The 27228-nt window shown below is 45.9% G+C and overlaps 1 protein-coding gene across 1 annotated transcript in view; it reads right to left on the reverse strand.

Moving 5' to 3' along the window:
- Positions 1 to 268: 268 nt before the first annotated feature.
- Positions 269 to 27228, reverse strand: part of LOC138266957 (zinc finger protein 398-like) — a 37055-nt gene continuing 10095 nt past the window's right edge. Inside the window, exons 3-7 of the mRNA XM_069215759.1 lie at positions 26016 to 26129; positions 24842 to 24955; positions 22699 to 22938; positions 4893 to 5003; positions 269 to 2270 (exon numbers count right to left, since the gene is read on the reverse strand). Coding sequence (XP_069071860.1) covers positions 1660 to 2270; positions 4893 to 5003; positions 22699 to 22938; positions 24842 to 24955; positions 26016 to 26129 — 1190 coding nt within the window. The 3' untranslated portion in view covers positions 269 to 1659. The remainder of the gene's footprint in view (positions 2271 to 4892; positions 5004 to 22698; positions 22939 to 24841; positions 24956 to 26015; positions 26130 to 27228) is intronic.

The raw sequence follows: 27228 nt of genomic DNA on the forward strand, positions 1-27228 counted from the left end.
AATCCGTCCCAAAAGTGACGGTAAAGTGACGGATATACCACCAGCCGTATTACGAGTTCCATAGGATATAATGGACTCGTAATACGGCTGGTGGTAAATCCGTCACTTTTCCGTCACTTTTGGGACGGATTAACACCTCCTCCAAAGTTAGAATAACCCCCTATATCACCCGTACAACAACTGCGCCAGGACTATGTAAAGAGCAGAAACCGCCTGCTTACCTTCACAAAGAGGAGCTCCACACATGGCAAGTCCAAGGAGCAGGTGCTGGGAAGAACTGAGGCTTTAATGTTAAAAAAATATTGCAAACACTGATCTACTTAATCATGTGATTCTACTAAATGTTATGTAAATTAACTGATAATGACAGCCTGGTTACCAGAGCTGGCTAACGTGAAAGAAGTTTTGGTTCGCACCCTGGTGCTGTCAGCATAAAGCAGGGCACTGCAGCCAACTCAACACCAAACAAGCAGCCAAGTGAAGCCACTTCCAGCCTCACGCGCTCAATGAAGCTCAGTTTTGTATATGAAGCTTTTCTCACATTCATTACATTTAAGTCTCGCTCACGGTCAATGTCTCACAATTATTTTTGTGTGCAAGAGGACACAAGAATGAAACTCCTTTCTGAGGTGGGGCAGCTTTTCAAAATGTTCTGCAGCAGGTGCCCTAAAATTAAAGACAACTGTTCTTAGCATCTCGTTTTGTTCGTCTTTTTTCTTGAGTTCATACACTGTCACAACTAACATTCACCTTTCTGTAGCCATTACAAATGGTCCTAGGATTGTACTCCACGTTTTGAAATTGTTCTCCAATGTCTTGATGTGGAGCACTGAGCCCTCAGCGGGAACCGATGCATCTAGGACGATAAGTCTCAGGTATCCTCTTATTTCACCACCACGTCTGGTTTTCTCCTTAGCTGGAGATCCCAAGCGATCCCACATTCATCGTTTTCTGTAATTTTGGGTAGTTTGTGCATCCTGGTGTTGGTTGTATGCTTACAGAGTATCCACAACATCACCTCCTAAGTCGCTTTGTGCCCTATTCCTCAGCCCAGATGTTATCAGTCCCAGAACTGATGCTGTCTCTAATCTCCCAAGGCTCATTCTGCACTGACAATGCCTCTCTGTACATGCTGTGAGTTATTTGGTATGCAGAACACGGCCAAGGTCCATTGCTCATGCTTAGTTATCAGTTCTCCTTCTGATAAACACTCACAAGGCAGGTTGGGAGTAATGTGGGGGTGCCATCATCGTCCACACTTCTAGTCTTTTATCGTCTGTTGGTCCAAATTCATAGACAGTCATTTTCCTGGTTTGTCAATTATGCTATTTTGCTTCTTTTCTTTGTGGAGAATCTTTATTTATACCATTGACCACGTGAAATTAATTTCCAAACCTCGTGATGAAGCACTTGATAGTTCATCTTTATGGAACAAATCAATTGGTATCTGTGGCATTTTGACGTAGGCAACTATGTTTGTACAACTGACAATTGCAGCCCTTTCCGTTCTTACCTCTTTGGCTGTAAGGTTGTGGTGTCCATAAGGTTTTTCTATGGGAACCTTGGAGCCTGAGGCGTTTTCCTTGCTATGAATCCACCTTGTTACGGCTTCTTCTTGGCCACGCTATGAGGCGGATTTTCACCCAGTGTGGAGAAGGTTTATGGTTTGTACTTGGTTGGAGATACCTTCTCTCCTGTGTGTATTCTTTCGTGCCCATTGAGATTGTCCTTACGGTTGAATCTTTTGTGGCAGAAGGAGCAGGCGTACGGTTTTTCACCACTGTGGGTTCGATGGTGCCTGATGAGATGCGGCATCTGGTAGAAACTCTTCCCACATTCAGTGCAGGGATACGGCCGCACTCCGGAATGTGTTACCATATGCCTAATAAGCTTCCCCTTAAGATCGTAGCTTTTATCGCATTCAGTACATGTGAATATTTTGGGATTCTGCTGCACGTTGGGAGGACCTCTGCTGAGCTGTACATTGCTCTGATTACTTTCCCATTCATTAGTCCTATCTGGTCTGCCAGCACTGGGGCTTCCTTGATGTGACATTAAAGGGTCTGGGTTGTTGAAATCACTTCCACTTTGAGCCGCCTTCTCTCTCGTTGCTTTGCTTTCTGGCCAGACGTGAGCTCTAGGTGTGGGTCCTGTGTGCAGACTCCTTGTCACTTTTACTTTGCTTTTTACTGTCACGCCTTCGCTTGCCGAGGTTTTGTCAGGCTTATGCAGAGTATTACCAATGTTTCGCATGTTCATGTTTCCATTACCTATAAAAGGAAAGATCCAGTAATAAGCGTTCTATGTACCATAAAAGTATTACTTTGAATACAGTTTTAACACAAGTCACAAGAAATGTTCACCCACAAAAAGCTGTCACCTAAAGAAATACTGTATCAACATTGTTCCTAGCTCTGCTCTAATCCCAGCTGTGACTCTCCTTGTAAACTTGGCCCAACCCGGGACCCTCCCATTAGCCTGAACAGACAACAACCGTGGCGCTTACTGGTCCAACCATGACTCTTATTGAAACCTCAACCGTGGAATATGTACCTCTTAATCTCACATACGATAAAAGCAGGGGTAATGAGTGTCAACCACGACAATCTGTGCACAAGAGGGGGTAACACGTGGCAAGGCTTCAATATCTATATCTTACTGTAGGTACAATACAGGTCAAGTTGTTTTCCAACATGGTCACTGCTTATGAATAAATTCTATCTGAAGTGTTTGGTGCAATTACGGGGTCCAGGAATCAGGCCTGTTCGTTCCTAACAAAGACCAGGGTTAGTGGTGAAGCTAATGAAATATGTGTTTTCTGAGACTCCCACTAAAAGGCCAAAGAAAATAAAATCTATTTTCTTAATGCACAAAAGCAAAATGACATTGCAAGTTCCATCCGGTAGAAAAGAGGAGAACGTGGTAGAAAGATTCCAAGCACCTCCTACTTTTTAAACAAGAAGTATTGTTTATTGTCCTGTGCAACCCCAGAAGAGTCAAACGTGAACTCTCCCCTCCTTGCTCACTTCATGGAAGAAAGGTTTATATGATAATAGGGCAAGGATGTGGTTAGACACACAGATCAGATGCTGAGGGGGTGCACAAAATGAATGCCTGACTTCAGGCTTGACAGCACAACAATATAAGTAGGAGACTTTACTTGGCTTGGCATATTATTATGACCAATACTGTTGGACATCTGGTTATATCTTTGGGAAGGGATCTGTGATGAAATAGGACTGTGGCCTATCTAACTTTTTCCCTCATATACAAAATAATTGCTGAGTTATTCCTAATATTTACAATCATTCTAATGCACATGATAAGCTCAGCTTTTCCTAAAACGGCAGCAAAATTAGGTACCAAATTGTACTCTGGGTTAGCCCTGTGTTAGCCAGCTCCAAGGGAACAATAACAACTCTTGATGTTTTTGATGGTTGAAAACCTAGGTGATTCCAGGGGGGTAAACTATTACGACCCGCTGTGTGGACCCAATTCAGTTTTCTTACGCAGAATGCCGCAAATATTGACCTTTGACTGTACTCAGGCATTCTCACACTTCTCCTGACAAAACAGTTTCCCACTTGGTTGGCTAAACCAATTTCCTGTGTAAGGAATTGGCCCTAAACTATGGTATAGAGAAATCACAATTCTCGCATGAAAAATTACCATTTTTAACGATGTGGGTGGCTGCGGAATTTTGGCCCGGGTCTATGTCTACCAAGGGAAACCTACTAAGTTCAGGCATTCCTGAAAACTAGATACCGAGGAGAGTTTAGGGTGGTGTGACTTGCCTAGATCCCACTACATTTTCTTACCTCCTGTACCCGGCAGGCCTCAAACTTTAGCTAAAATCGTTTATTTTCCTAACAGTTCCAGAATGTTCTTAAGATATTCTGTATAAGGTTTATGGGAATTTTATTTCTGTATTTGATTTTTATGCACAGAATTATCTCAATAAACATTCTTTGCTGCAATTATACAAAATCTAACTCAGAAAAAATATACAACTCTCTGAAAAGGGCCTAACAGGAATTGACACTTTGCAGATCTTTAAACTCAACCTGAGAGAGGGGGGTAACCGACACTGAAATCCTTGCCTGGCTTCGAAGGAAATCTGTGAGATTCAATGTTACAAAATATCTGTCTTCAGCTTTAACACCACGTGATGACACTCCACCCTTACACAAATCATGCCTACAGCCTTGAGCAGTAGCTTTTCTCCATAACCAGCTCTGTGGTGCTGTTTTGAGTACGTTTGCGACCTGAGAGCTTCCTCTTCCCCTCCTACTCTCAGGGATCAAGTTAACCCCAGGTAAGAGACAAAAAACTAGATCCCGGTGGCACAGTTACCTTCCAACATCAAGGGCCTTATCACGACCCTGTCGGAGGGGTTTCCTCCATCACGAATGTGATGGATATCCCGTCCGCCTTATTACGATCTCCATTGAATATAATGGAATCATATACGGCCGACGGGATAGCCGCCACATTTGTGATGGAGGAAACCCCCCCTCCGTCAAGGACGCAATAAGGCCCGAAGTGTCCACTTCCAGAGCTGTGGGCGTCTAGGAAGAAGTTAATAATGTGCATCCGGTTCAGTGTTTTTAGTGCTGCTGACGGCTGTGCAGTGTAGGGAGTGGGCTGCGGGGAGTTGGCTGAGCCCAAGACAAAGCTAACCTGTTAATGTGTCTCTGACTGCGAGGGTGTAGCAGTGAGTGGTTTCAGTCGGAGATAATGCGGTGTGTTTGTAGCATGATGTTGAAGCAGGTGAGTTACGGTAAGTTTGATATAGGTTGAGTATGCCTTTTATGTAAGTGCTGCTGACCACAAGACCTATTCAGTGCACCCCTAAATTACAAGTCAAACTAGGTTGGTACCAAATAACTCACCTCTTGTGCTACTGATGTTTTCCAATATTTCACAGTCCTGGTGGCCCGCGGGGTACGTCTCGTTCTCTTCTTTTATTTGCACTAAGACAACATCTGGAATTACCTCATATCCTGTCAATTAAAATGAAAAAACAGGTTGGTCAAATGCAGCATAAACCATTCAAACACAATGGGACTGGTTTGCAGTCTTTATTTTGTGGTACAAAGCAATACTACAGCAGTATTCAGGTGGAATGGGTGGAAATATCAACTGCTAAATGTGAGGAGCCCAGGGTGGAGAAAGTAGCGGCTTAGAAAGGGTTAATGAGGCTGTAGGGAAATGTAGGCCCAATGCTATTCACAGACTGCACTTCTAAAGTTACCAAAGCCCAGAAAAGACCCAATAATGTGAATGTGATCTAGCTCAGAGCTGGAATAAGTCCAGTCGCACACATGGCCAACCACTGGTACCGCAACACCTTACGTTACAAAATATTAGTGTCACAGACTTAAAATAAAACCCCATAAGAAATAATGTTAAAATACATCGTTTTATTGACTTTAAAAATATATATATGTTAATATAATTTAATGTTAAGAATACATATAAATACAACATAAGTATTATGTTATAAAATATTTTAATAACTGCTTTTTAAAAGAAAATGAGCATAACACCATTTAAAAAAAACAATTACATTAATTTCAATAAATTCTGTACATAATTTTATATACATTTTAATGCATATAAATAATAATATTCATTTAGGTGGGATTTTAATATAACTCTAAAAAGATAATTTTAATTTCATTTAATATGTGTGTGTGGGGCCCCATGGTCTCAATGGCTAATGAGAATGTAGGTGGTAATCCGCAGCATGCAATGAATGTGAAAACCTCCACAATATTACGATTGTACTGTGCGCATTAAAAAATATATATATGTGTGTATTATGTTTATGTTATGAGAATCTATATAGCGCACTTATCACCCAAAGGAGTATCCAGGCGCAAGAGCAGATGTGTATGCCAATTGGAGCTCCTAGTTGAAAAGCCTGGTCTTGAGTTTCTTGAGGAACTCGAGAAGAGATGGGGAGGTCCTGATGTGGTGGGGAAATTTGTTCCAAATTTTGGCTGCAGTATAGGAAAAGGAGTGTCCTCCTGTTTAGCTTGTACAGATATATGGTATCTGTATGATGCAGAGTGCGACTGAGCTCAGCTGCCTAGCTTGGTGGTGGAAGTTAAGGCGGTGGTTGGGAGAAGGAACTCCAGCATTGAGGAAGGCTTTGTATGTGTGGATGAGCAGGTGAATTTGCAGGCTTCTGGAGGGGCAGCCAGTGTACCTCTCTGGGGCGGGTCGTGGTGTGCGCACTGTGCGGTATGCCAAGGAGGAGTATGGCAGCGGCATCCTGGGTACTCCGGAGTCTTAGTATGAGTTAGTTATGATACAGGTGTGGAGTGTGTTGCCGTAGCCCAGCCTGCTGCTGATGAGGTCCTGGGTATCTGTGCATCTAGTGTTTGTGTGGAGCCATTTGAATATCTTGCAGAGCGTACGTAGGATGAGGTAGCAGAAAGAGGTTACAGTGTTCACCTGTTTGGTCATTGTGGATTTGTCATCCAGAATGAGGGTGGGCATGGGTCCCAATATGGTTGACCACCAGGATATGTCCCACAGAGAGCTCTTGTTCCCGAAAATCATGACTTCTGTTTTGTCAGTGTTGAGTTTTCGGCAGTTCTGTTTCATCCACGCCTGAGCTGCAGGTTGCGACATTGGTCCTGGTGATGTGGGTGTTTGTGAGGGAGAGGATGAAATGAGTGTTGTCTGCGTAGGAGACAATGTTGATTCCATGGGATCTTATGACAGGGGTGAGTGGTGCCAAGTGAACATTGATGAGGGTAGGGCTCAGTGAGGACCCCTGAGGGACTTCACAGATAATTTCTTGAGTTCGGAGATGAACATAGGGAGTCCGACTCATTGGGTTCTGTCAGAGAGGAAGGAGGCAAGCCATCTCAGAGCGGGTACTGTATTTCATAGTTGTCGAGTCTTGAGACAAGGGTGCAATGAGAGATGGTGGAGAGTTGCCTATTGATTGCTTTGTCCATGACTTTGGATGGGAAGAGCAGGAGCGAGTAGTGAGATGGTTCTGTAGTTGCTGAGCTCTTTTGGGTCTGCCTGAGGTTTCTTTAGGAAAGCTGCAGCCTCTGTGTGTTTCCAGGTATCTAGGAAGGTCCCACCATGGATGGAGGTTTTGATGACAGTGGTGAGAATGGAGCTGATCACGGTTCCTCCTAGGTTGTAGGTGTGGTAGGGGCAGGGGTTGATGAGGTCCCCTGAATTAACTGTTTTCATGATTTCAGCTGTGTCTTCTAGGTGGAGGGGGCTTCAGTTTGTTAGCTGGTAGTCAAACTTGGTGGTGGAGGGCAGGTAGTTTATGAGGTCTTGTGTTATGTGCTGGGAGTTGAGGTTGCTGTAGATCCTGAGAATTTTGTTGTGAAAAAAGTCAGAGAGGTTGTTGCAGAGGTCTTGTGACGGTGTTGGTGATTGCTGAAGGTTTAGAGAATTCTCTGGCGATGTTGAAGAGTTCTTTGCAGTTGTTGGAGCTGGTTTCCAGCCTTAGTGCAAGGGCTGCTTGACTCTTTGATCTAAGTGGGCTATTTTCTAACAACAGATTTGTAGGTGTTTCTTGCATTGGTGTCCTGGCTAGTTCTCTATCTTCTCTCCAGCTGTCTGCAGTAACATTTGGAGTCTCTTCGGTCTTCAGTGTACCAGCTGTCTTGTGGGTTGGTTCTTGATTGCTAGAATGCCTTCAGGGGGATAAGGGTGTCCGCACAGCCTGTGATCCAGCTGTTGAAGGTTCTTATGTCAGTCTGCAGGTCTCCTGTGAGGTCAGGTTCGTTGGCTGAGAGGATGTTGGTACAGTATGCTTCCACTATCTTTTTCCACCTTCAGCCAGGGTTGCTAATTAGCTACGTTGTGGGCAGTTGGGGTGCATTGATGTAGAAGTGAACGATGGAGTGGTCAGTCTATGTGAGTGGGGTGAGGTGACTGAATTCAACTTTGTTGCGGGCTGTGAAAATGGGGTTGAGAGTGTGCCCTGCATTGTGGGTATGGCATTGGACAAGCTGGCTCAGTCCAAGGTTGTTGAGTCTCTCGAGTAGGCCAGTGGAGTTGAGATCTGTGAGGTCATCGAGGTGTAAGTTGAGCTTGCCAAGTAGGATGAAGTTGTTGGCAGTGAAGGTGATGGATTCCTTGTGGATGATGGCAAGGCCTCTTCCTGGTTTGTTGGGCGCGTCCTGGCGGGAGATCTTGTTTCCTGATGGGATGGTGACTGCCATTAAATAGGACCTGGAGGGAGAAGAAGCATAGTGGGAAGGAGCACAATAGGGACTGGTGGTGTGCAGAAGGTGGGAGAAGGCACGCAAGAAAGACGCAGGAGGACAGGTAAAGAGCAGAGGAGGCGGGAGGCAGGAAAGCACAGGAGGTGGACATGGGAGAGTTCAAGGAGGAACAGAGGGAGAGCGACAATGAAGGAAAGAGTCAAAGGAGAAATGAGAACGGAAAGATGAGTAAGCAGGCAATAAGGGGTGAAAGGGAGTATAAAAGGAGAAACATTCAAACAGGCAACAAGAGTAAGAGAGAAAGTGAAAGGAAAAATGGGCAAGAGGTGTAGGAAGCTGGACCGGTGTGTGGTGAGCACCTATGGTGCTATCACCTTATACCAGGTCCAGGTATCCTCTGTTAATGAGGTGTAGTCTGTGTCTAGGAAACCAGGCTCTCTAGAAGTAGCTGTGGATGAGCAACCAAAGCTTATCTAGGACATGCAAAGCATATGCAATACCACTGTAGTCACACAGCACTTATACACATGAGAGAACCACACAGTGTTACAAAAATAAAGGTACTTTATTATGGTTACACAATTACCAAAATACTATATAGGCAATACTCCAACTGGAGGTAAGTAAACACACTATTATATACACATTAGAAGTCATGAATTAGCATAAAGATAATAGAAAACAGTGAAAACAATAGTAATTACTGAAGGCTCTGGGAGTGGGGCAAACCATATACTAAAAAGTGGAATGCAAAAGTCGGGCCCCCACCAAGGATGTGAAATCAGTAGAGGGGAGCGGGAGGAGCTAGGATCCCCAGGAGGTAAGTACAAGAGTGCCCCCCCAAGCTACCAGGAGAAGAGAGGTAAATACCTGGTTCTCCCCGAACCCACCAAAGGGACTTCAGAAAAGGATAATGCAAGACCCAGGCAAGGCTGCAAGAAACCAAATATGGATACTGGTAGAGGATGCCCTGTAAGGGAAGGAGACCAGATCCAGTTCACATTGGATTGTGCGGTGGCGCAGGTGCCACTATATTCCCGTCTATGGATGCAGGACCAGGTTGACGGTGGACGACGACGGTCAGCAGTGCAGCACTGGAGCAGCTATAGAGTTCTAGAAGTGATGCAGTTGACATCCCATGCCGGAAGAAGGATTGCAGTTGGTCAGTGGTGTGGAAAAACTACCAACAGGCCTTGGCAAAGGCAAATGTCATGGAAGAAGAAATTCAGGCTGCCAGGGACCAGCAAGGTCCAGGAGGACTCAAACCACGGAGGGGAGTTGCGGGTGACCCTCAGCAGTGAGGAGAGTCACAGGAAGAGGAGGCAGCCCCCACAGGCGACCCACAGGCAGCAAGCACAGAAGTCACAATGAGGCACACGCAGCACACCTTGGAAGGAGTTCCACGTCGCAGGAGCATCATGCAGAGGTCTGTGCTTCGCAGGGAAGAATGCTGGGGGCTGGGGCTACATGGAGCCTGAAGAGCCCTTGGAGGAGATGCCAAAGAGCCTTGGTAGCTGCAAGAGTCGTGGTACACAGGGGTACTGTCCTACATGGAGAGGCAAGGGCTTACCATCCAAGTTGGATAGCTGGTAGACCAATGGGACCACTCCAGACCACGACCTGTAAGGCAGGATCCAAGCAGCTCTGGAGGAGAGAAGATCCACGCAGCATGTTGTCGTTCCAGTTGGTGCCTGCGGATGCAGGGGAGTGATTCCTTCACTCCAAGGGAGATTTGCAGACTGAAGACTTCTTGCCCTCAGAGGATGCACAGCTGGGGAAATGTTGCAGTTGCTGGAAGGAGCTTTGGAAACAATGTTGCAAGCAGAGTCTTCGCTGTGGATGCAGTTTGTCTGTTCCTGGAGGGTCCAGTTGCATTTCCAGTGGCCAGAAGATGAAGTAAACGATGCAGAAGAGTCCTGCTGGAATCTTGCACGTCAAATCTGAGGACCCACCAAGAGGGAGACCCTAAATAGCCCAGGAAGGGGGATTGGTCACTTAGCAAGGTGACCAGCTATAAGGAGGAGCCTGTGGCATCACCTTCCTGACCTGGCCGCTCAGATTCTCCCAGGGGCCTCTGCTCACCTAGGATTCAAGTTGGAAGAATCAACTGTCCACCTGGAGGATCTCTGGGCACTACCCCTCCGGTGGTGATGGACAGGGGAGTGGTTACTCCCCTTTCCATTGTCCATTTTCACGCTAGAGCAGGGACCAGGGGTCCCTGGACTGGTGCAAAACGGTTTATGCAAGGAGGGCACAGAATGCATACCAGTGCCTTGAGGAGGCTACCCCTCCCAAGCCATGTAACACCTCCCTTTCTCAAAGGAAATCCTTTGTTCTGCCTTCCTGAGCTTGAGCTGGTCAAGCAGCAGGAGGGGAGAAACTTGTCTGTAGGATGGCAGCAGTGTAGGCTAGCCTGGAAAACCCTGCAAACTGGTAGATGCAAAGCCTGGGGTCCTCTAATGAGCCCTCGGAGTACATAGAATCATACAACCAATACTGGAAACAGTATTGGGGTGTGATTCCGACATGTTTGATACCAAAAACATGCCCAGGTTCAGAGTTACCATTATATAGCTGAGCAAAGTTAGCGACCTATGTCCAGTACACTGGTAAAATGGCTTCCCCGGAAGTCCAGGAAAATGGAGCTGGAGTTCTTAGGGGCACCTCTGCTCATGTGTGGGTGCCTTCACACACAGGTATGTGCACCCTGCCCTCTGGGCTAGGAGGGCCTGCCATATGGGAGCCTTGCAGTGATCTGGTGCAGTGACCTGTTGTGAAAGGGTGCATGCACCCTCCCACGCAGGCTGCATTGGCAGGCCTGCAGACACATTTTGCATGGGCTCCCATGGGTGGCCTAATAAATGCTGCAGCCCATGGGGAACCCCTGGTCGCTCATTGCACTGGGTACCTATGTACCATGTACTAGGGACTAACATGGGGCACCAGTATGCCAATTGTGGGGTGTACTAAGTCAGGAACAACCCAATTTAGGGGGAGAAAGCACAGTCACTGGGGTCCTGGGTAGCAGGATCCCAGTGAACACAGTAAAAACACACTGACAGCAGGCAAAAAGTGGGGTAACCATGCCAAAAAGAGGGTACTTTCCTGCAACAGGCAACAAAGAGCGAGAGAGAGTAAAGGGAAAACCCGACAACACAGATTAATAGAGAGTAAAAGGCAAAAGGGCAAGCAGGCAACAAAGAGTGGGAGAGAGAGTGAAAGGATAAATGGGCAACATAGAGTGATAGAGAGAGAGAAAGGAAAAATAGAGAAGAAGGTAACAAAGAGTGAGAGAGAGCGAGAGTAAAGGAAGGATGAGTGAATTGAGGAGCACCGGGGGTTGAGAGCAAGAGAAAGAAGGAGTGCAAGAATCAGCTTGACCTCGAAGCACAAGGCCAGTGGTCAGAGAACCTGTAAGTGGGTGCTGGCGCCTAGGCACCTGTTCAGAGGGCTAAGGTGCGCCGCAGATGAGGGAGATGGCACGCGAGGAAGATGGGGGGGAACCAGGAAGGAGTGGACTGAGGCAGAAAAGCACAGGAGGGAGGAGAGATCAAGGAGGAACAGAGGGAGACCGTAAATAAAGGAGAGTCAAAGAAGAAACACGAACAGGAAGGCGAGCAAGCAGGCAACAAGGGGTGAGAGAGAGTGTAAAAGGATAAACAGCACACATGCAACAAGAGTGAGAGAGGGAAAATAAAAATGGGCAAAAAGCAACAGAGAGTGAGGGAGAGAGTAAAAGGAAAAACTGGCAAACAGGCAACAAAGAGTGAGAAAGAGTAAAGGAAGGACGAGCAGTGTAAGGAGCAACAAGGAGGGAGAGTGAGAGAGAGAAGGAGCTCAAGAATGAGGCTGGATCTCGAGGTACAAGGCTAGATCTCAAAAGGCCTTAGATTACCAGACTATTTAAGCGGGAGCTGGGGCATAAGCACCTGTTTATATTAGTTAAATATTTAATTCAAGATTAGGTAAATAGTGCTGTACCCTTTTTGCACTTTGTTCAATATTCAAAATAAACAGATAAAATTAATTTACATTAATATTTAACATATACAAATATGTTTAATAATATGGTCCTTTTTCCCTATAATTTATCCTAGGAGATCCCTGCCCTGGTTATGGAGTTCCCGCCTATATATGAATAGTCACTAGTAGCAGCTTTACACTCGTAAATGTGGCTCCCATCTGCTTCAGGAGCTGATCATATGTGTACATTGTAGTAAATCTGCATTTCAAAAAGGTGAAAAGCTTATAGCAGTAATTTCACTACTAAGTGTAAGTATAAATTTAAATGTGTAGATTTACTCATGTATGAATTTACCTTTGCGAATAGGCCCTAACGTATTTCACCACAGCTTTTATGGCAAGCCGAGATCCCATATTACTCATTCGCTTTCGCTCACTACTAACACTTGAGCACTATTATCATAAATGTGTGACTTGTGTTTAGGAAGGGTGCTTGTAAATGAACAGAAAAACACATATTCCATCACATGCCTCTAGAAGCCAAACACGCCTCTTGAGTGCCCAACTTCCATCAGCACCATTCTCCTCTCTTATCCATGGTTCTGAAGCAGGTTAGGTTGTGCACTCATGAATTCAATACTCAGAGCAGTTTGGGACACCTGGCAGTTTTACCAGGTGTAAGAACTACGCACAGAACCTGGCATTTTCCAGCCTGTCCCAAAGAAGAATGTGGTTGCCAGACGGAGGCAGATGTCACGGGTACCTAGCTGGGTGGCTCATGAATGACCACATCACCTACCCTTCCCTTTGGGTGTATAACAAATAACATCTTCTTGTGAGACATCCCTGAAAGCAGAACCTGTTTTGACATATTCAATATGCTAAAAACTGTTTTTCCTGTCACATGGTGGAGTATGGCAGGTCAGGCAGGGACATCCTCTGCCTCCACATCCTCCAGCGTGACATACCTAGATGAGATCTCCTTTGATCCCTTGCTCTAGGAAGTGAGATACACAGATGAGACCTTCGCTGTCCCCAACCACCCTTGGGTGTGACCCCAGCAGTTGGTACCAATCTAAAGTAGTGGGATGTTAGGGGAATAATCATTTTTAAACAAATGTATAAACTTACCTGCTGCTCTCGCTGCCGGCTGCCTCAGTGCTCCTTTCCTCCCTGCAGTCACTGGGCCACAAGCATAGACTCCCAATCCAGACGCTGGTACCAAGCATGACAGAACCACTGGGATTCGCCTGAACTGGCTGGTCTGATGCTCACTCAGGCACAGGAAGCCTGTGCCATGTGTCTACCCGACTGTGTAATACAGGTGGTTTGGAGAAATGTATGTGATCATGTCAGTTTGGCCATCCTAAGATGGCCGGCCAAACCGTTGTGTGCACTTACATTGCCCACCACTCCTTCTCCCTGCCATGGGCCAGCCCACCCCACCCTAGATTACATGGCACAGTCAAACAGTGATAAATAAAATGATAATAAAATTGTATTAATATCGTTTTATTTTTCACTGGCTAACTCTGAGGAAGAGGGCAGCGCTATTAGGGAGGAGCCGTCCCTGGTTGTGACATGCCCAGGGGAGAGCTAGTCTGTCCCTTGGCTCTGGGATATTGCATACTCAGATGAGACCTCTTCTGACCACTTGTTCTAGGACCTGACACTCACACACAAGACCTCCTTTGACTCTTTGCTCTAAGATGTGACACACGCAGATGAGGCATCCTCTGGCCCCTCACCTTTGGGTGTGACATGCTCAGATGAGATCACCTCTGTCCTCTTGCTCTAGGATGTGAAGTAGACGGATGAGGCCTCCTCTTATCCTTTGCTATTAGGTGTGGATAAAAAAATCGTCTGACCCTGGCTGTTTCTGAGGGAGTCAGGATACGACTTACTCCAACCCTCTAAGAAGTAACATATGCATTTGAGCCCTCCTCTGATCCCCCTCTGATCACCTCACCATAGGGAGTTGCATATGGTGATCAGACCTCCTCTGATTCCTCAGTGTTATATGTGACATGCACAGGGACACCTCCTGTGAACCTTCGGTCTTGCAACTGACATAAATAAATGAGATCTCCTCTGACCCACCACCCATGCATGAAACATCAACAGTTGAGATCTTCACTGACTCCTAATTCTTGGATCTGATCTACATAGATAAGACGCCTCCTGGACCCTCACTCTTGGGTGTAACATACATCAGTGACATTCCTTGACCCTCACTGCTGTGGGAGAAATACAGAGATGAGACATTCCATCACCGCTCACTCTTCGGTGAGGGAAATACACCAATGAAATGACTCTCACCCCTTGCTCATGATGAGAAAAACTAGGATGAAGTCTTGATGAGCTCTTGCTCTCACTGTTGCGTGTCCAGATGAGACCTAATCCAATCTCTCACTCTTGGGTCCGAGTAATCGGGACCCATGACAGAGAATGTCGCTTTGGTTATGTGTACATAGAAATATTCAGTTAAACACTGATGAATGCATGTCTAAGTAACGTCCTGGATAGCGATATTAATGTGTGATTCACAATGCTTTTACTTTTCAATCTACACTGAAAGGCCCCAAGGGATGTGCTACGTTAAAGATACGGAGACTGCCAAGTAAAAGACAGAAAGTGCCTTGGCCCGATTGAAGCGATGGTATCAACTTCTCAGATCAGTTGGTCCTCCAAGTCAATGCTATTACACTGATCAGTAATTAAATCTGAGGAGTTGCAAGTTTGTTTTGAAATGTGAATATTCCTTCATCAAGAGGCCCGATCTCTGGGCCAGTCAGTTGTGACTGGGCGGGACCCCTGGTGGGACCTCTACTTTACCACCCATTTCCCAAACCTCAGGTACTACTGTGCGGTAACTGAGTGAGCAAGTTACTCCCATGGTCCTCCTCTCTCTTCAGGTCAAGGCTTTCTCCTGGAGGGTAAGTAACGCAGATACAGATGACCCAACAGTCACAGGGAATAAATGTTAACGTCCAGTCAGAGCAATATTTCTTTACTTACTGTCAGGAAAAGGAGGGCAGTTAAAACAACACACTGCAAAGAAAACAGGAAGGTCCAATAACCTTCTGGTGCTTGAATTGGACTCTAAACATTATTATATATAATTTCACCAAAAATATTCTGCTCGAAATTAATGGACTTGGCCCTCTCTACATGGTTACGCCTAAACTTTTTACCTTCACTCTCCTATTTTTCTGAATTTGTTTTTGTTGGCCTCAGGAGTAAAGTGCACAAAGTGCTTGTGCTCGCTCCTTAAAACACAACAATATTGGGTTACACCCAAATAGCACATTTACTAATGACTAGCAAGTCCTGGCACTGCATGTACCCGGGACTGGTAAATTAAATGCTACTGGTGGGCCTGCAGCACTTATTCTTCCACCCACATGAGTAGCCCTTTTAAACATGTCTCAGGTTTGCCATTGAAGCCTTTGTGCATTTTTAAACTGCCAATTTGCCTTGAAAAATAATGCTCTTGCCAGGCCTTAAGCTCACATTTTATTACAAATAAGTCACCCCTACAGTAGGCCCTAGGCAGCCCATTGGGCAGAGTGCATTGTAATTAAAAAGTTAGATATGTACATTTAACCTGTTCGGTGCAGAGGGATGCCTTCAGTTCGTCCCCTCACACAAGGCAGGAAATCCCTGTGGTGCGGGCACCTGAGGCATTTCCTGCAACTAAAATTAGCCTCAGGAGCTGGGGAAGAACTTCTGCAGCTCCCTAGACTAGTTTTTTCATTGAAATGACAAATCAGTATGCATGGCACGCTGACGTAATTTCAATGAAAACTCAAAAGAAATGAAACAATCGGCTCATTTCACTTTCATTGCATCGTTGCTCAGGGGGCTACCTGAGCCCCTCACCCCGATCAATGAGGCAGATGGGAGAGTTATCATTGGAAAGCGGAGAATCCACTCACTAGATACAAGGGAAGGGAGTGGCTCCAGTCAAGGGCTTGTGCTCCCCCTCTGAAACTTTTATAATGTACAGTCTTTATGCCTCCTCAGGGAGCGGATGGGGCAATTACCCACATCTGCCCCCTGGGGTGGGGGGGGAGCAGAAGGCCCACTAGACACCATGGGTTACTTTTTTTTAATTATTGTAGGGGTGGGGCTGCCCATGTCTCTACCTCCCCAAAAAATTGAAACATTCTTTCTACCCCTCTGGGGGCAGATGAGGGCAGTTTTCCACATCTACCCTCCCGAGGCGGGGGGCACAAAGCCCATTAGGCACCACTGATTATGCTCCCACCCCCATTAAAAAGGGAAACTTTCTTTTCCCCCTCCTGGGGGGGCATATGTGCCCATGCTCTCATCCCCATAAAAATGGGGACAAAGGGCCAGATGTAGCAAAAAAGCAATTTGCGACTTGCAAATTGCGAGTCCCTGCGACTCGCAATTTGCAAGTCGCAAATTGCTATGCAGTACGGTGTCTCAGACACCGACTGCAACTCGCAATGGGGTCGCAATGACCCACCTCATGAATATTCATGAGGTGGGTCGCAAATTGCGGCCCCATTGCGAGTATAGACACTCGCTAACATGGAGGCCTGCTGACGTCAGCAGACCTCCATGTTCGTGACCTGCTTTTCAATAAAGCAGTTTTTTTTTTTAAATGTAGCCCGTTTTCCCTAAGGGAAAACGAGCTGCATTTCAAATAAATCCGAAACCTTTTGTTTCGGTTTTTTCAGGGCAGGGAGTGGTCCCTTGGACCACTCCCTGCCCTGAAAAAATGTTTTGGGGTCCAGTCTCAAACTGGAAGGGGTCCCATGGGGACCCCTTCCAATTTGCGAGTGGGTTACCATCCACTTGAAGTGGATGGTAACTGCGACTCCATTTGCGACCGCGTACGCGGTCGCAAATGGAGTTGCATACCACTGCGACTCGCAAATAGGAAGGGAACACCCCTTCCTATTTGCGATTCGGAAATGCATTTTGCGAGTCGGTAACGACTCGCAAAATGCATTTCTGCATAGGAAACACGCATTTGCGAGTCGCAAATGGCTGATTTTGCCGTTTGCGACTCGCAAAGTGTTTCCTACATCTGGCCCAAAGTCTCTTGGCTCACCCCGGAGGGGCAGATGGGGACAATTACCCCCATCTGCCTCCCTCGGGGAGGCAGAAAGCCCACCAGATATCAGGGATTACTTTTTTATGAGAAGGGTGGGGGCTGCCCAGCATGGGTATGGCCATTGCCCTACCCCATTAGAATGGGGAAAATGGGGAAACAGTCTTTCTGCCATCACCACCCTCGCCCCCTCCAGAGATCCCACTGTATAGCAGCAATATATATTTTTAAGAAAATAATGGGGTAGGTTTTTCCCAGCCTAACATCAGGCCCACCCTCTCCCCTAGATCCGCAACAGTCTTTCTGCTCCCCTGCGGACCAAATCATCTTATCTCAACCGCAAGCAAAAGGACATTTGAGTTTTTTGGGTGGTGTTTTTACATATGGGCCACAAGAGTTTGGCTAACTCCCAGTATCATCCCACTTCCAAAGGTCAACGGCTGCACTTTTTGCATTTGGGTAGGCAGATCTGAAAACTGGATATCTGGGGGAGCCCGGGGTGGTGTGCTTTGAATGCATCTTATACCATTGTCTTACCCACAATGCCCTGCAAACCTCAAACATTGGCTAAAACACACATTTTCTTTGCATTTCTGTGATGAAAACTACCAGGATCCACAGAAATCCACAAAATTCCTACCACCCAGCATTTCCCCACTTGTGCCGATACAGATGCTGAGCCACATGTGTAGTTGGGCTCAGGTAACAGAGTACACGGTCTCTTCTCAGTTTCATCAAGTTTATTGAAGTATAAGTTCAACGTGTAGAAGCCTCATCCTGTCAGCAAGACGTTCAAAGCCAACTGCCCCCACAAGGAACCTTGCTTGATCCCTCACATTCCATATTCCACGTTCTTAGAACTGTCTTGCTCACAAGTATGAGTGTCTCCAATAGCAACAGAATACATTCACAGTACTTAGCAACCGGATAACCTAATACAAAAGTGCCAGTGATGTAAAAAAACAAGGGCAATGGGAGCCCCAAGCAGCGGTTGGCATTATAGTTAACCCAATAGCAAAATAATCCCACTGGTCTACTTCCTTTTTTACTAGTTCTTATTTGCTTTGCTTCCGTCTATCCCAAAGTGCCCTCACCTGGGATTATGCAAGAGCACGGGACCCTTGTTCCAAGGCCCAGAGCTCCTAAACTTCACCCAAAGCCTGCTTTATTGGAAGTGGGATTGATGCCTGCCGGACTCCTCTGACTGGTGCAGACAAGATGCTCCTCCAACAGTGAACAAAGACAGGTTGCTGGCACGCCTCCCAGGTCAATATTATCTGGGAGCAGGACTCAGAGTAAAACTCGCTAGCAGCAGCATATTCCTTTGGCCTCGTGTTATGTGAGGCAGACAGCAGGTTTCTGGGTCACCTGCATGGTGCGTGGTGGGAATATTCTGTTCCCACCACAGTGCTGGAGACAGTGCGGTGAGGTGAGGAGTGATGAGGAACGTCAACCATGGGGTTCTTCTCCTTTCACCGGCCCTGACTATGAAGTACCATCTAATCAGAAGAGTACACAGAGCGAACCTTTTCGCCTGTCCAAGCTCATGCCGTCCCTGGTTTCTGCCTGAGGGTTCCAAACTAAGATGGACTCTTTCCCTGTGATCTCACTCCCTGTGTTAAGCAGACGTTCACAGTCTCGAACTCTGAAAAAGATGCGTCACAGCACGTTAATTCCCTCATTTGACATCAGGTTCACCGCCCATTGCTGTAGTTTTTGTCCCTGATTTTTGCCTTTTTTCCACTCAGGATGTCTCATGGATCTGGCCTTTTCCAAAACTTCTGCTGCTCTACTCAACCCGGACTCAGGGTGGTTTTGGTGCCTTCATTCCCAACGTCAGTCTTCGGCTCAACTGCAGTCAGTAACCATCTAGATTGCCAAGGAGGTTTATTGCCCTTCCAGCTTTTTCCTCACATCTGGGGCCTTGTTAAGGACTATCCCACCCTTCCTTCTCTTGGCTCTTTACTGTAAATCACAATATATGGAATAAAACATTACTAGGTACTGTTTTGTGATCTCTACTGTTGCTCCCCTTTTTTCGTTTCAAATGTTACCCCAGTCATTCATAGATATTGGAATACTGTTTTAACTGCAGATCTCAAAAAAACAAGATCAAAGACCATTTGGGAACGCTTTGAGGACGGCTATGTTTGAATGGAATGTGCAATGAGAGAAGGAGTTCAGTCAAGATGGCGTAATCTTTGTCTGGCCCCACGTGGGCTGTCAAAACTGGCTACGTTGTTCTATAGCTTTTCTACAAAGGATTATGGGAGTTGTAGTTTATGTTGATTATTGTGACTCGCTGTTGTGGACTAGTGAGCAAAAGAAGAGAATCATAATTCTCACCTTTGTGCCCTTAATAGAACAGACTTTTTGTCACAAAAAATTGTTATCTGGCGCTCGGGCAATGTTTGTATCCACCTGGTTAGGTTGTTGGGACATGAGTCATTAATGCAAAGCCTTTACATATAAGGTGAAACTTTAAAGAAGCGCCTCGAGATGTGTGCTCAGCTTGCATTACTGACATTGGAACTAGTAAAAATTGTGTGCACGTTTGACAACTGTAAGAATTTGAGGCTATTTATAATGCTCCCAGAATGTTCCCTGATCATAGGTAACTACATGCAGAAGTTTAAATCAACACTTGTGTCTTTGTGCTTCCAAAATAAAATGTACACAAAAACGCACCTCAAAAAACGTTTTGCTGAACTATTGGGCACCTTAAATATCATTTCTCGGAGGCATCATTTAGTAAGAAGTGTTTGATGCATGCTAATACTGTTTGTTAAAAAGATTAATTATGGAGAATTACTACAAAAGCATTATGGGCAAATTATGTGCAACATGAAAATAAATTCTTTAAGAGTCTTAAAGAAAGAAGCAACAGTGTATTTGAACTAATTTGCGCCTTTGGTGAGTTGACAGGAGTTTACAGAAGTAGGTCTGGGAGTCACGCTCTTAACAAGATTCTGTAAATTACATTTTTGCATAAGCAAATATGCATAGTTTTGCATGCGAAAATCTGATGAGTGGCTGCAAATTCACTTTCTACATAACCTCTTTTTTTCCTACCCTCGAAAAATTCTTGATTTTGACAGACGTAAGTTTCAAAACGTTTCCACTGTGGGGAGTGACTGCAGTACACAGCCCTCTGGGGCTCTGATATTACACAACCGCTGGCGTAATCAGAGGGGCTTTTATCAGAGCGCTGATGTAACTTGCCACCTGCGGGGATCAGTGGATCTTTTTGCAGGGCACTAGCTTTCTGAGGCCTCCCATCCCGCAGGTAGGTCATTTTTAAAACCCCACAGGCTTTCCGGGGGACGCATTAGGCCTTAAGAGGGTGCCTGACAGCTGGGGGCGCTCGGCAGTACCGGGGCCTGTGTTTCAAGGACAGCAGCAGCCACTGGGGCAAGGGTTCCCGGCTCCTGGCACCGGAGAACTGGCCCGAGGCACCGAGACACAAAGCCAACCAGGCCAAACCGAGCGGTGCTGTGGCAAGTGGAGGCACGGACCCTTGTTTCAAAGCCAAACAAAGCCAAATGTGACTATCACATGGCACGAGACGCCGAATAGCTTCTGCAACTTCAAGTATTCACTTAATAAATACATCTATATAAACGTTTGCATTTCTGCTGCTTAATATGTTTACTAATGTGTTGCCTGATATTTAATACAAATCTGTTTTTCATAGTCACCATGTAACTGAAATGATGCAAGTTACTGAGGTGCTTTTTGGGTTTTACCTACAGACAGGTGCAGCTGTTTGTTGGGAACTCATGTGACCACACCACACACCACACAAACACACAGCGCACACACAGCGCACAATCACACACCACACAAACACACAGCGCACAAACACACACCACACAGCCCACAAACACACAGCGCACACACACCACACAAACACACAGCGCACAAACACACACCACACAGCGCACAAACACACAGCGCACAAACACACACCACCCAAACACACAGCGCACAAAGACACAGCGCACAAACACACACTATACACCACACAAACACACCGCACACAAACACACAGCGCACAAACACACAGCGCACAAACACACCGCTCACAAACACATACCACACAAACACACAGCGCACAGCTTGCACACACACATACACAGATACAGAAAGGAGCTTTCGGACCACCCTTTCCAGCTGTTGACTACCCCGGTTCAGGTGTCTTCCCTCATTGGCTGACAGATTTGTCCATAATCGTTGGCTGCAGGTCACCGCACAGAGCAGATGTCAAGATTTTAAGTAGTCCATGAACACACTAGCATTAAATAATTGATTTTTCATTTTTTTGGGAGGGCTCTTACCCCCTGCTTTTTTTTATATAGTTCCATACTCTCTAACTCCACCTCCAGCCCACTCCATTCACTGCGCTCTGCAAACCTGTCCCGCTCTGCATTACTTTTTAGGTAGAGCATAGCAGCGCGCAAGCGCTGCTTTTCGGACGTGTTAGTAAGTATCTGGGCTTTTAAGCACGCCCACCGCAGGCCCATCACTATCACTCGTTCTTGGGCTTGCCCTTCAAAAACCCTTTGCTTTCGTTGGTAAATGCTTCACATTTGTCCCTTTTTGGGGTGGTTTAGTTACCGCCGTGGACATCGCCCCTGTTACATGGATAATTGCACTTTTGCCCATACGTTTGACTGCGAGCGAACTTCATTATCCTTTTGTGTGCTGCTTTGCGCTGATGCCGTGGCGCTGTGAATGGGCTCGCTTATGTGAAACTGTTATACTTTTCATTTTCAATTTGTGTGGCAAGAAAAGTCAGGTTAGGAGTTTACAACGCTAATAGCTCTAATTCGAGCAAATGCGAGACCCATTGCCTTGCAAATGCTTGTTTATTTTAATTTCTGAGGGCCCGGCAGATAACGTCACCTTCAAGGACTCCTTGCACTTGTTATTTTCAGTTTATCTTTGCAGTGTGGCTATGGGCTATGTTAGAAAGGTAAAGGGAAAAAGGCAAGGTGGTTGCCACTCATCATGATGTATGCATTGGCATGGATCTGATGCATGAAGGTGCATTGCACACACCCAGCAGCCACCCTAGAACCGTCATCAAATGACCCCACATGTAGGTGCGCATATGCTTCACAACACATGCCCACATATATGTCTTAATGCACACCGCCAGTTTGTTTTTTTATTATGTTACTGTTTACTTTATTGTTCCTACATGGGTGACAGCCATTTCAGAACAGAAAACAGAAAAAAGCACACTGAACGCCAATGCAAACTAACAATGGATTGGCAAAGCCATGAGGTCAGCACTCTCCTTTTAAAGAAGAGACCTATTGGCTTTGACAATACTTATTGTCAGATGTTTTGATTTGTTACTGGTTGCTGATTAATTTGTGGGCACACATTGACCAATCTGAGAAATGTAACAACTTAAGAGCATTTTTGGCTTACCTTGGCCGGGGTCAGGGCCTCTTTCTGTTTCTCCTGCCGGGGTTTGACCAGTCATATTCGAGGTTGGCTCGCCTTCATTCCTCAAACAAAAGTCAGTGTCAAGAAATGAAAATCCTGCTGAGCCGGATGAAAAACCAACAGGCGCAGATGGAAATCCTGCCGAACCAGATTGAAATACTGCCGATTCGGTTGCGAAGCCGGCTGAGCCAGAAGGAAATCCTGTTGATCCTGGTGGAAATCCTGTAGAAGCGATGACATAATTCAGAAAGTGCTGTGAGGTTTAGACAATGTAAAATGGCAAATTCAACTCCTACCCTCCCTCTCAGCCACAAGGTTAAGGTTCACCTTTCCCTCTGAACCTTCAGCACACATAGAAAGAGGAAAAAGCCTCCCAGGATTGTTTTTGTCCAGGAAGGAGCCCTGCATGTGATGCATGTGATGCAGACACACTTGCACCGTGGTGCAAGGGTACCTGCGTTGGTGCTAGGCAGCCAAAAGGGTGCCGGCGCAGGGGGAAACAACAGGAACTCGCCTCGTTTAATTGTGGAGCATTCCAGCACTTTCCATTTGATGCATCATTTAGTAAAATATGTTGGATGTATGATAATATTTTTTGTTTAAAAAAAATAATGTAGTATCTGTGTAAAACCATTATGAACAAATTATGTGCAAATAATTTCGGAGAGTTAGAGAAAGACACATAAGTTCATCCACATGAACATGTCCTTGCGCTGGAACATATTTGCGTCTTTCGTGAAGTTACAGGAGTTAATAGGAGTCGGTCTGGAAGCCACAGGCTCCTGGCAAAAGTTTGTAAATTCCATTTACAAGGTGACTTGCTGCCCTGCGCCAAAAATTCATAACTATGTCCCCTAGTCCTCAACATGCAGGACTTTAGCGGTGGCCTCCTCGGAGGGATCCCCACTAATGTATTTCTTCCTTCCACTCTGTTGCACCTTCCTGAATTCCCCTCCCTACAGTCTCTGAGCAGGCTTCCTTGCGGAACACAGCAGGTCTCGATATGAACACACCGTGGCTGAGGCACTCCTTACTGTGCACAGATCAACTCCTCTTGCTACCCCTGCTAATCAGCTACCTTTGCAGCCTAACACTGGAAACTTTATGTGTGGTAATCTGAGGGTCCCCTTAGAATGAGGAATTACCAGGGGAATCAGTAATCTCTGCCCGGATTCCTGTGGCTATTTCTAGTTCCCCACCCTCCTTTGCCTTTACAATGTGGATTATTAGTAACACCAGAGGGGTTCCGGGGTTGGTGATTCAACTACTGCTGCCGAACCTACAGTGTACATAAAAAGTCATTTCATGTCCTCCACTCACTTACTCTATTTTTAACTGTATTAATGTAAGAGACATACGCACACTTATAGATTTTCTCTTTCCTTAGATAGAAGTATTTTTTCAATTGAGGTTCAAACACTCATGTTGTTTTAGGAGGTGTTTACTTCCGTTAATTAGGAGGGTAGGGTTACACCCAGCATGTTTCATTCAACTGGAGCGTCTTCGGGTCCTTTATGTACTTTTCTGTCTGATGGGAATGCGATGAGAGGCCACTTCCGCTTCTAACCCTAAATACTGATGGTGGAACTGATACTATGTATTCAGTATTCCCTCTGCAAGGACCGCTCACTTGTATCATAACCTTGAAACAATTCCCCATATTACTTTGTATCATGTCTGGTATTCCGTGGATGATGTTTCTGGATGTAAAACTCCAAGAACCAACATAAAATGATGTTCACCAAAAGCAGAATGTCCGGTGGAACAAATCTCTAAAGTATAGAAACCCGACACGAAGACTGCTTTTACAGCACTAAAGCTTTTATTTCGCATATAGGTTAAGAAAATAAAGAACTATTTTTCAAATATTTGCCTGCCAAGAAGACCACAAAAAAGACATCACAAATGTAAATGTTAATAGAGCAAACAGCGGTTGTAACTCAGACTTGAAAAATGGAAATACGAAGGAGTGAGTATGTTAATCCTTCTTTACAGCTCCATACTGCCTCTATGCAGCACAACACACATGGAACAGTACAGGCAGGAGTGCGTGGCAGTGCATGCGCGCGCCCCTTAATGTATATTTACTGTGACAAGCGCCGGCAGGTCGGACGCTCTTCCTCACCTGTAGTGAGACAGTCTTGCATTTCACTTGCTTCTGCCTCCTGGAGTTTCTTCAGCTGCTGTGCATCCTCTCTCTGCATCTTCAGCAAGAGATCAGGGCCTGTGGTTGGGTCACCTGTCACATAAATGCAGAAATCCGTCGTTAGCCCTCGCCGATAAACCAACCGCGTTTCATTATTCTGAACAACACCACCCCTCCCTCACCTTCCACACTTATTCCAACTCCTGCTCTGTTTAAATGCCCCCAAACAACTGCCAGGGGATGGCGAGAAGGTGAACAAAAGAAAGAGATCCTATGCTGTTTTTCGTCTTTCCAAGATGTAGGTGTTCGAGGGCCTGGGAACTCGTACGTAAAGCAGCAGAAAAGGCAGCCCAGGAAGGAAGGAATTTTGGATCATGGTGGACTTGCAGAGTCCAGACCGGAAGGTTCCACAAAATATATCATGTTCCTCACATGAGCATCAGTGAGCAGGAAGGTATGTCTGTGTTCTGAGGAGTGAAGCGTTGAGTTGTGTGTGCCTTGAGAGTGTGGTGCTCCTGTGAGGCCTTCGGAAGCTGCCAGGGCTAGGGTCCCCCTGGATGGAGGGACACTGCCAATGCTGCGTCCAGGGCAGCATCTATGACGCGTCTGGGCACCGTCTGGCGTGACTGGCAGCTCCGCAGGTGATTGGTTCACCATCTGTCTGTTGAGTGGGAATGAGGAAGGAATGCTCAAGTTGAACATTTTTTGTTGTGAAGACCCTTCGACTCTTGTGCTCCCAGATGCTGGACTTTGGCCCATGCCAGCAAGGGATGAAATGACAGGCTCACATTCCATGGGGTACACCACACTAGATACAGGACAGAACCTTTGTAGACACAAGGGCTGGATGGAACAGCACCAAGTGGACTCCAACTATCACAGGCAGATTCCCCTGCCTACCTAGTCCTTTGCCATCTCTACACATGAGGACATGTATGGTCTGCACGGGTATTCACAGGCAACCAGAAGTCACAGACCATTCGCAGGAAGGTGGCAAATATTGGTGCTACTCTACTGGTGTGCTGTGACTGCGGGTGTGATGGTAGCCAAGTGTTGTTGCGGGCCACTATTGCCCATGCATGCATTGCACAGGTGATCTCCTCCAGATGTACCTAGATTGTACTCACACATGCGCCATGCACAAAGCACTCACTTGGAGGAGGTCCAGTGCTGCTGTTCCGTCGCTCGTTGTCCGGCGGATCCGTGATGACCATCTCCTGCTTCCCTTTCGGGCTCAATGAAAAGACAGAGGCAGCAATAAGAGGACCTGTTAATAGGAGCAAATAATATGATCATTCTTCCCATTCTCGGAGTAGACGCCAGAGTTGCCAGGAAGCCAAGCTCACCAATGAACAGCACTCATGTGACGGAGTGAAGGAAAGGGGGCCTGGTCGAGGGATGCGTACTAAAGAGTCCACACAGGAACACGATGAACGCCCTCCCCACACCTAGGAAGAACCTTACATATACAGGGGGATGCTTGGCAGGTATTACATGCCCTACTACCAAGTCACGAACAACAATGGTCCAATAGGTCCACTGTATACTAGAGTCATTGATACCCAAAGATACCCAAGCGCTCAAATAGTATTCCAAAAGTAATAGGTATACTTTGGTCGCTGCACAGCTTTGACTGTGTGGAGAGACAGGAGTGCTATCCAGGACGCGTGTACTTGGAAGATGGTCCTTAGCTTGGCCATCGGTCAACTTACCTAGACTATCCAGAAACACCAATTATACAGGCTCAGTCACAGACGATTTTTCCTTGACAAGTTTTACAAGTTTTCTTCAGAACTTCAGACTTGGAAGCTTTACATTGAATCAACCTTTTGAAGTCTATTACTGCTATTTGTACTTTTTTATACTTCTAGCCTTGAAAAAAGTCACAGATGGTGACGAAACACGTGTCGGCTATTGTTGTGATAATATATGTAACTTGAAGCATGGAACCTTCCATGATTCAATAAAAAGTTCTTTGATCGGACTCATCATTAACAAATCTTTACTTTATGGACTTACAAACACATTTAGAATACTATTTGAGTGCCTGGGTATCTTTGTATACCCAGGAAGAACCTGACTATAGGACAGGGAAGCAACATTTAGCAGCTATCAGGACCAAGGCTGCAGCATGGCATTTTCCTGGCCAAGTTTAGCTACAACTATCTGTCACCCCTGACGGACATACATTAGTATCTGTGCAGTATAACCGGCACACATCCCCATCACTAGACAGATATCATCTGATCTGTTTTATCGTCACATACCCACAAAACCCACTATTTCCCAGTACGTACTCTCCACCGAAAATGTACAAACATGACTCTCTACCTACATTATGCTTGATCTCTCCTTTCACCCAAGAC

Source organism: Pleurodeles waltl, chromosome 12, assembly GCF_031143425.1.
Source record: "Pleurodeles waltl isolate 20211129_DDA chromosome 12, aPleWal1.hap1.20221129, whole genome shotgun sequence".
Taxonomy (NCBI): Eukaryota; Metazoa; Chordata; class Amphibia; order Caudata; family Salamandridae; genus Pleurodeles; species Pleurodeles waltl.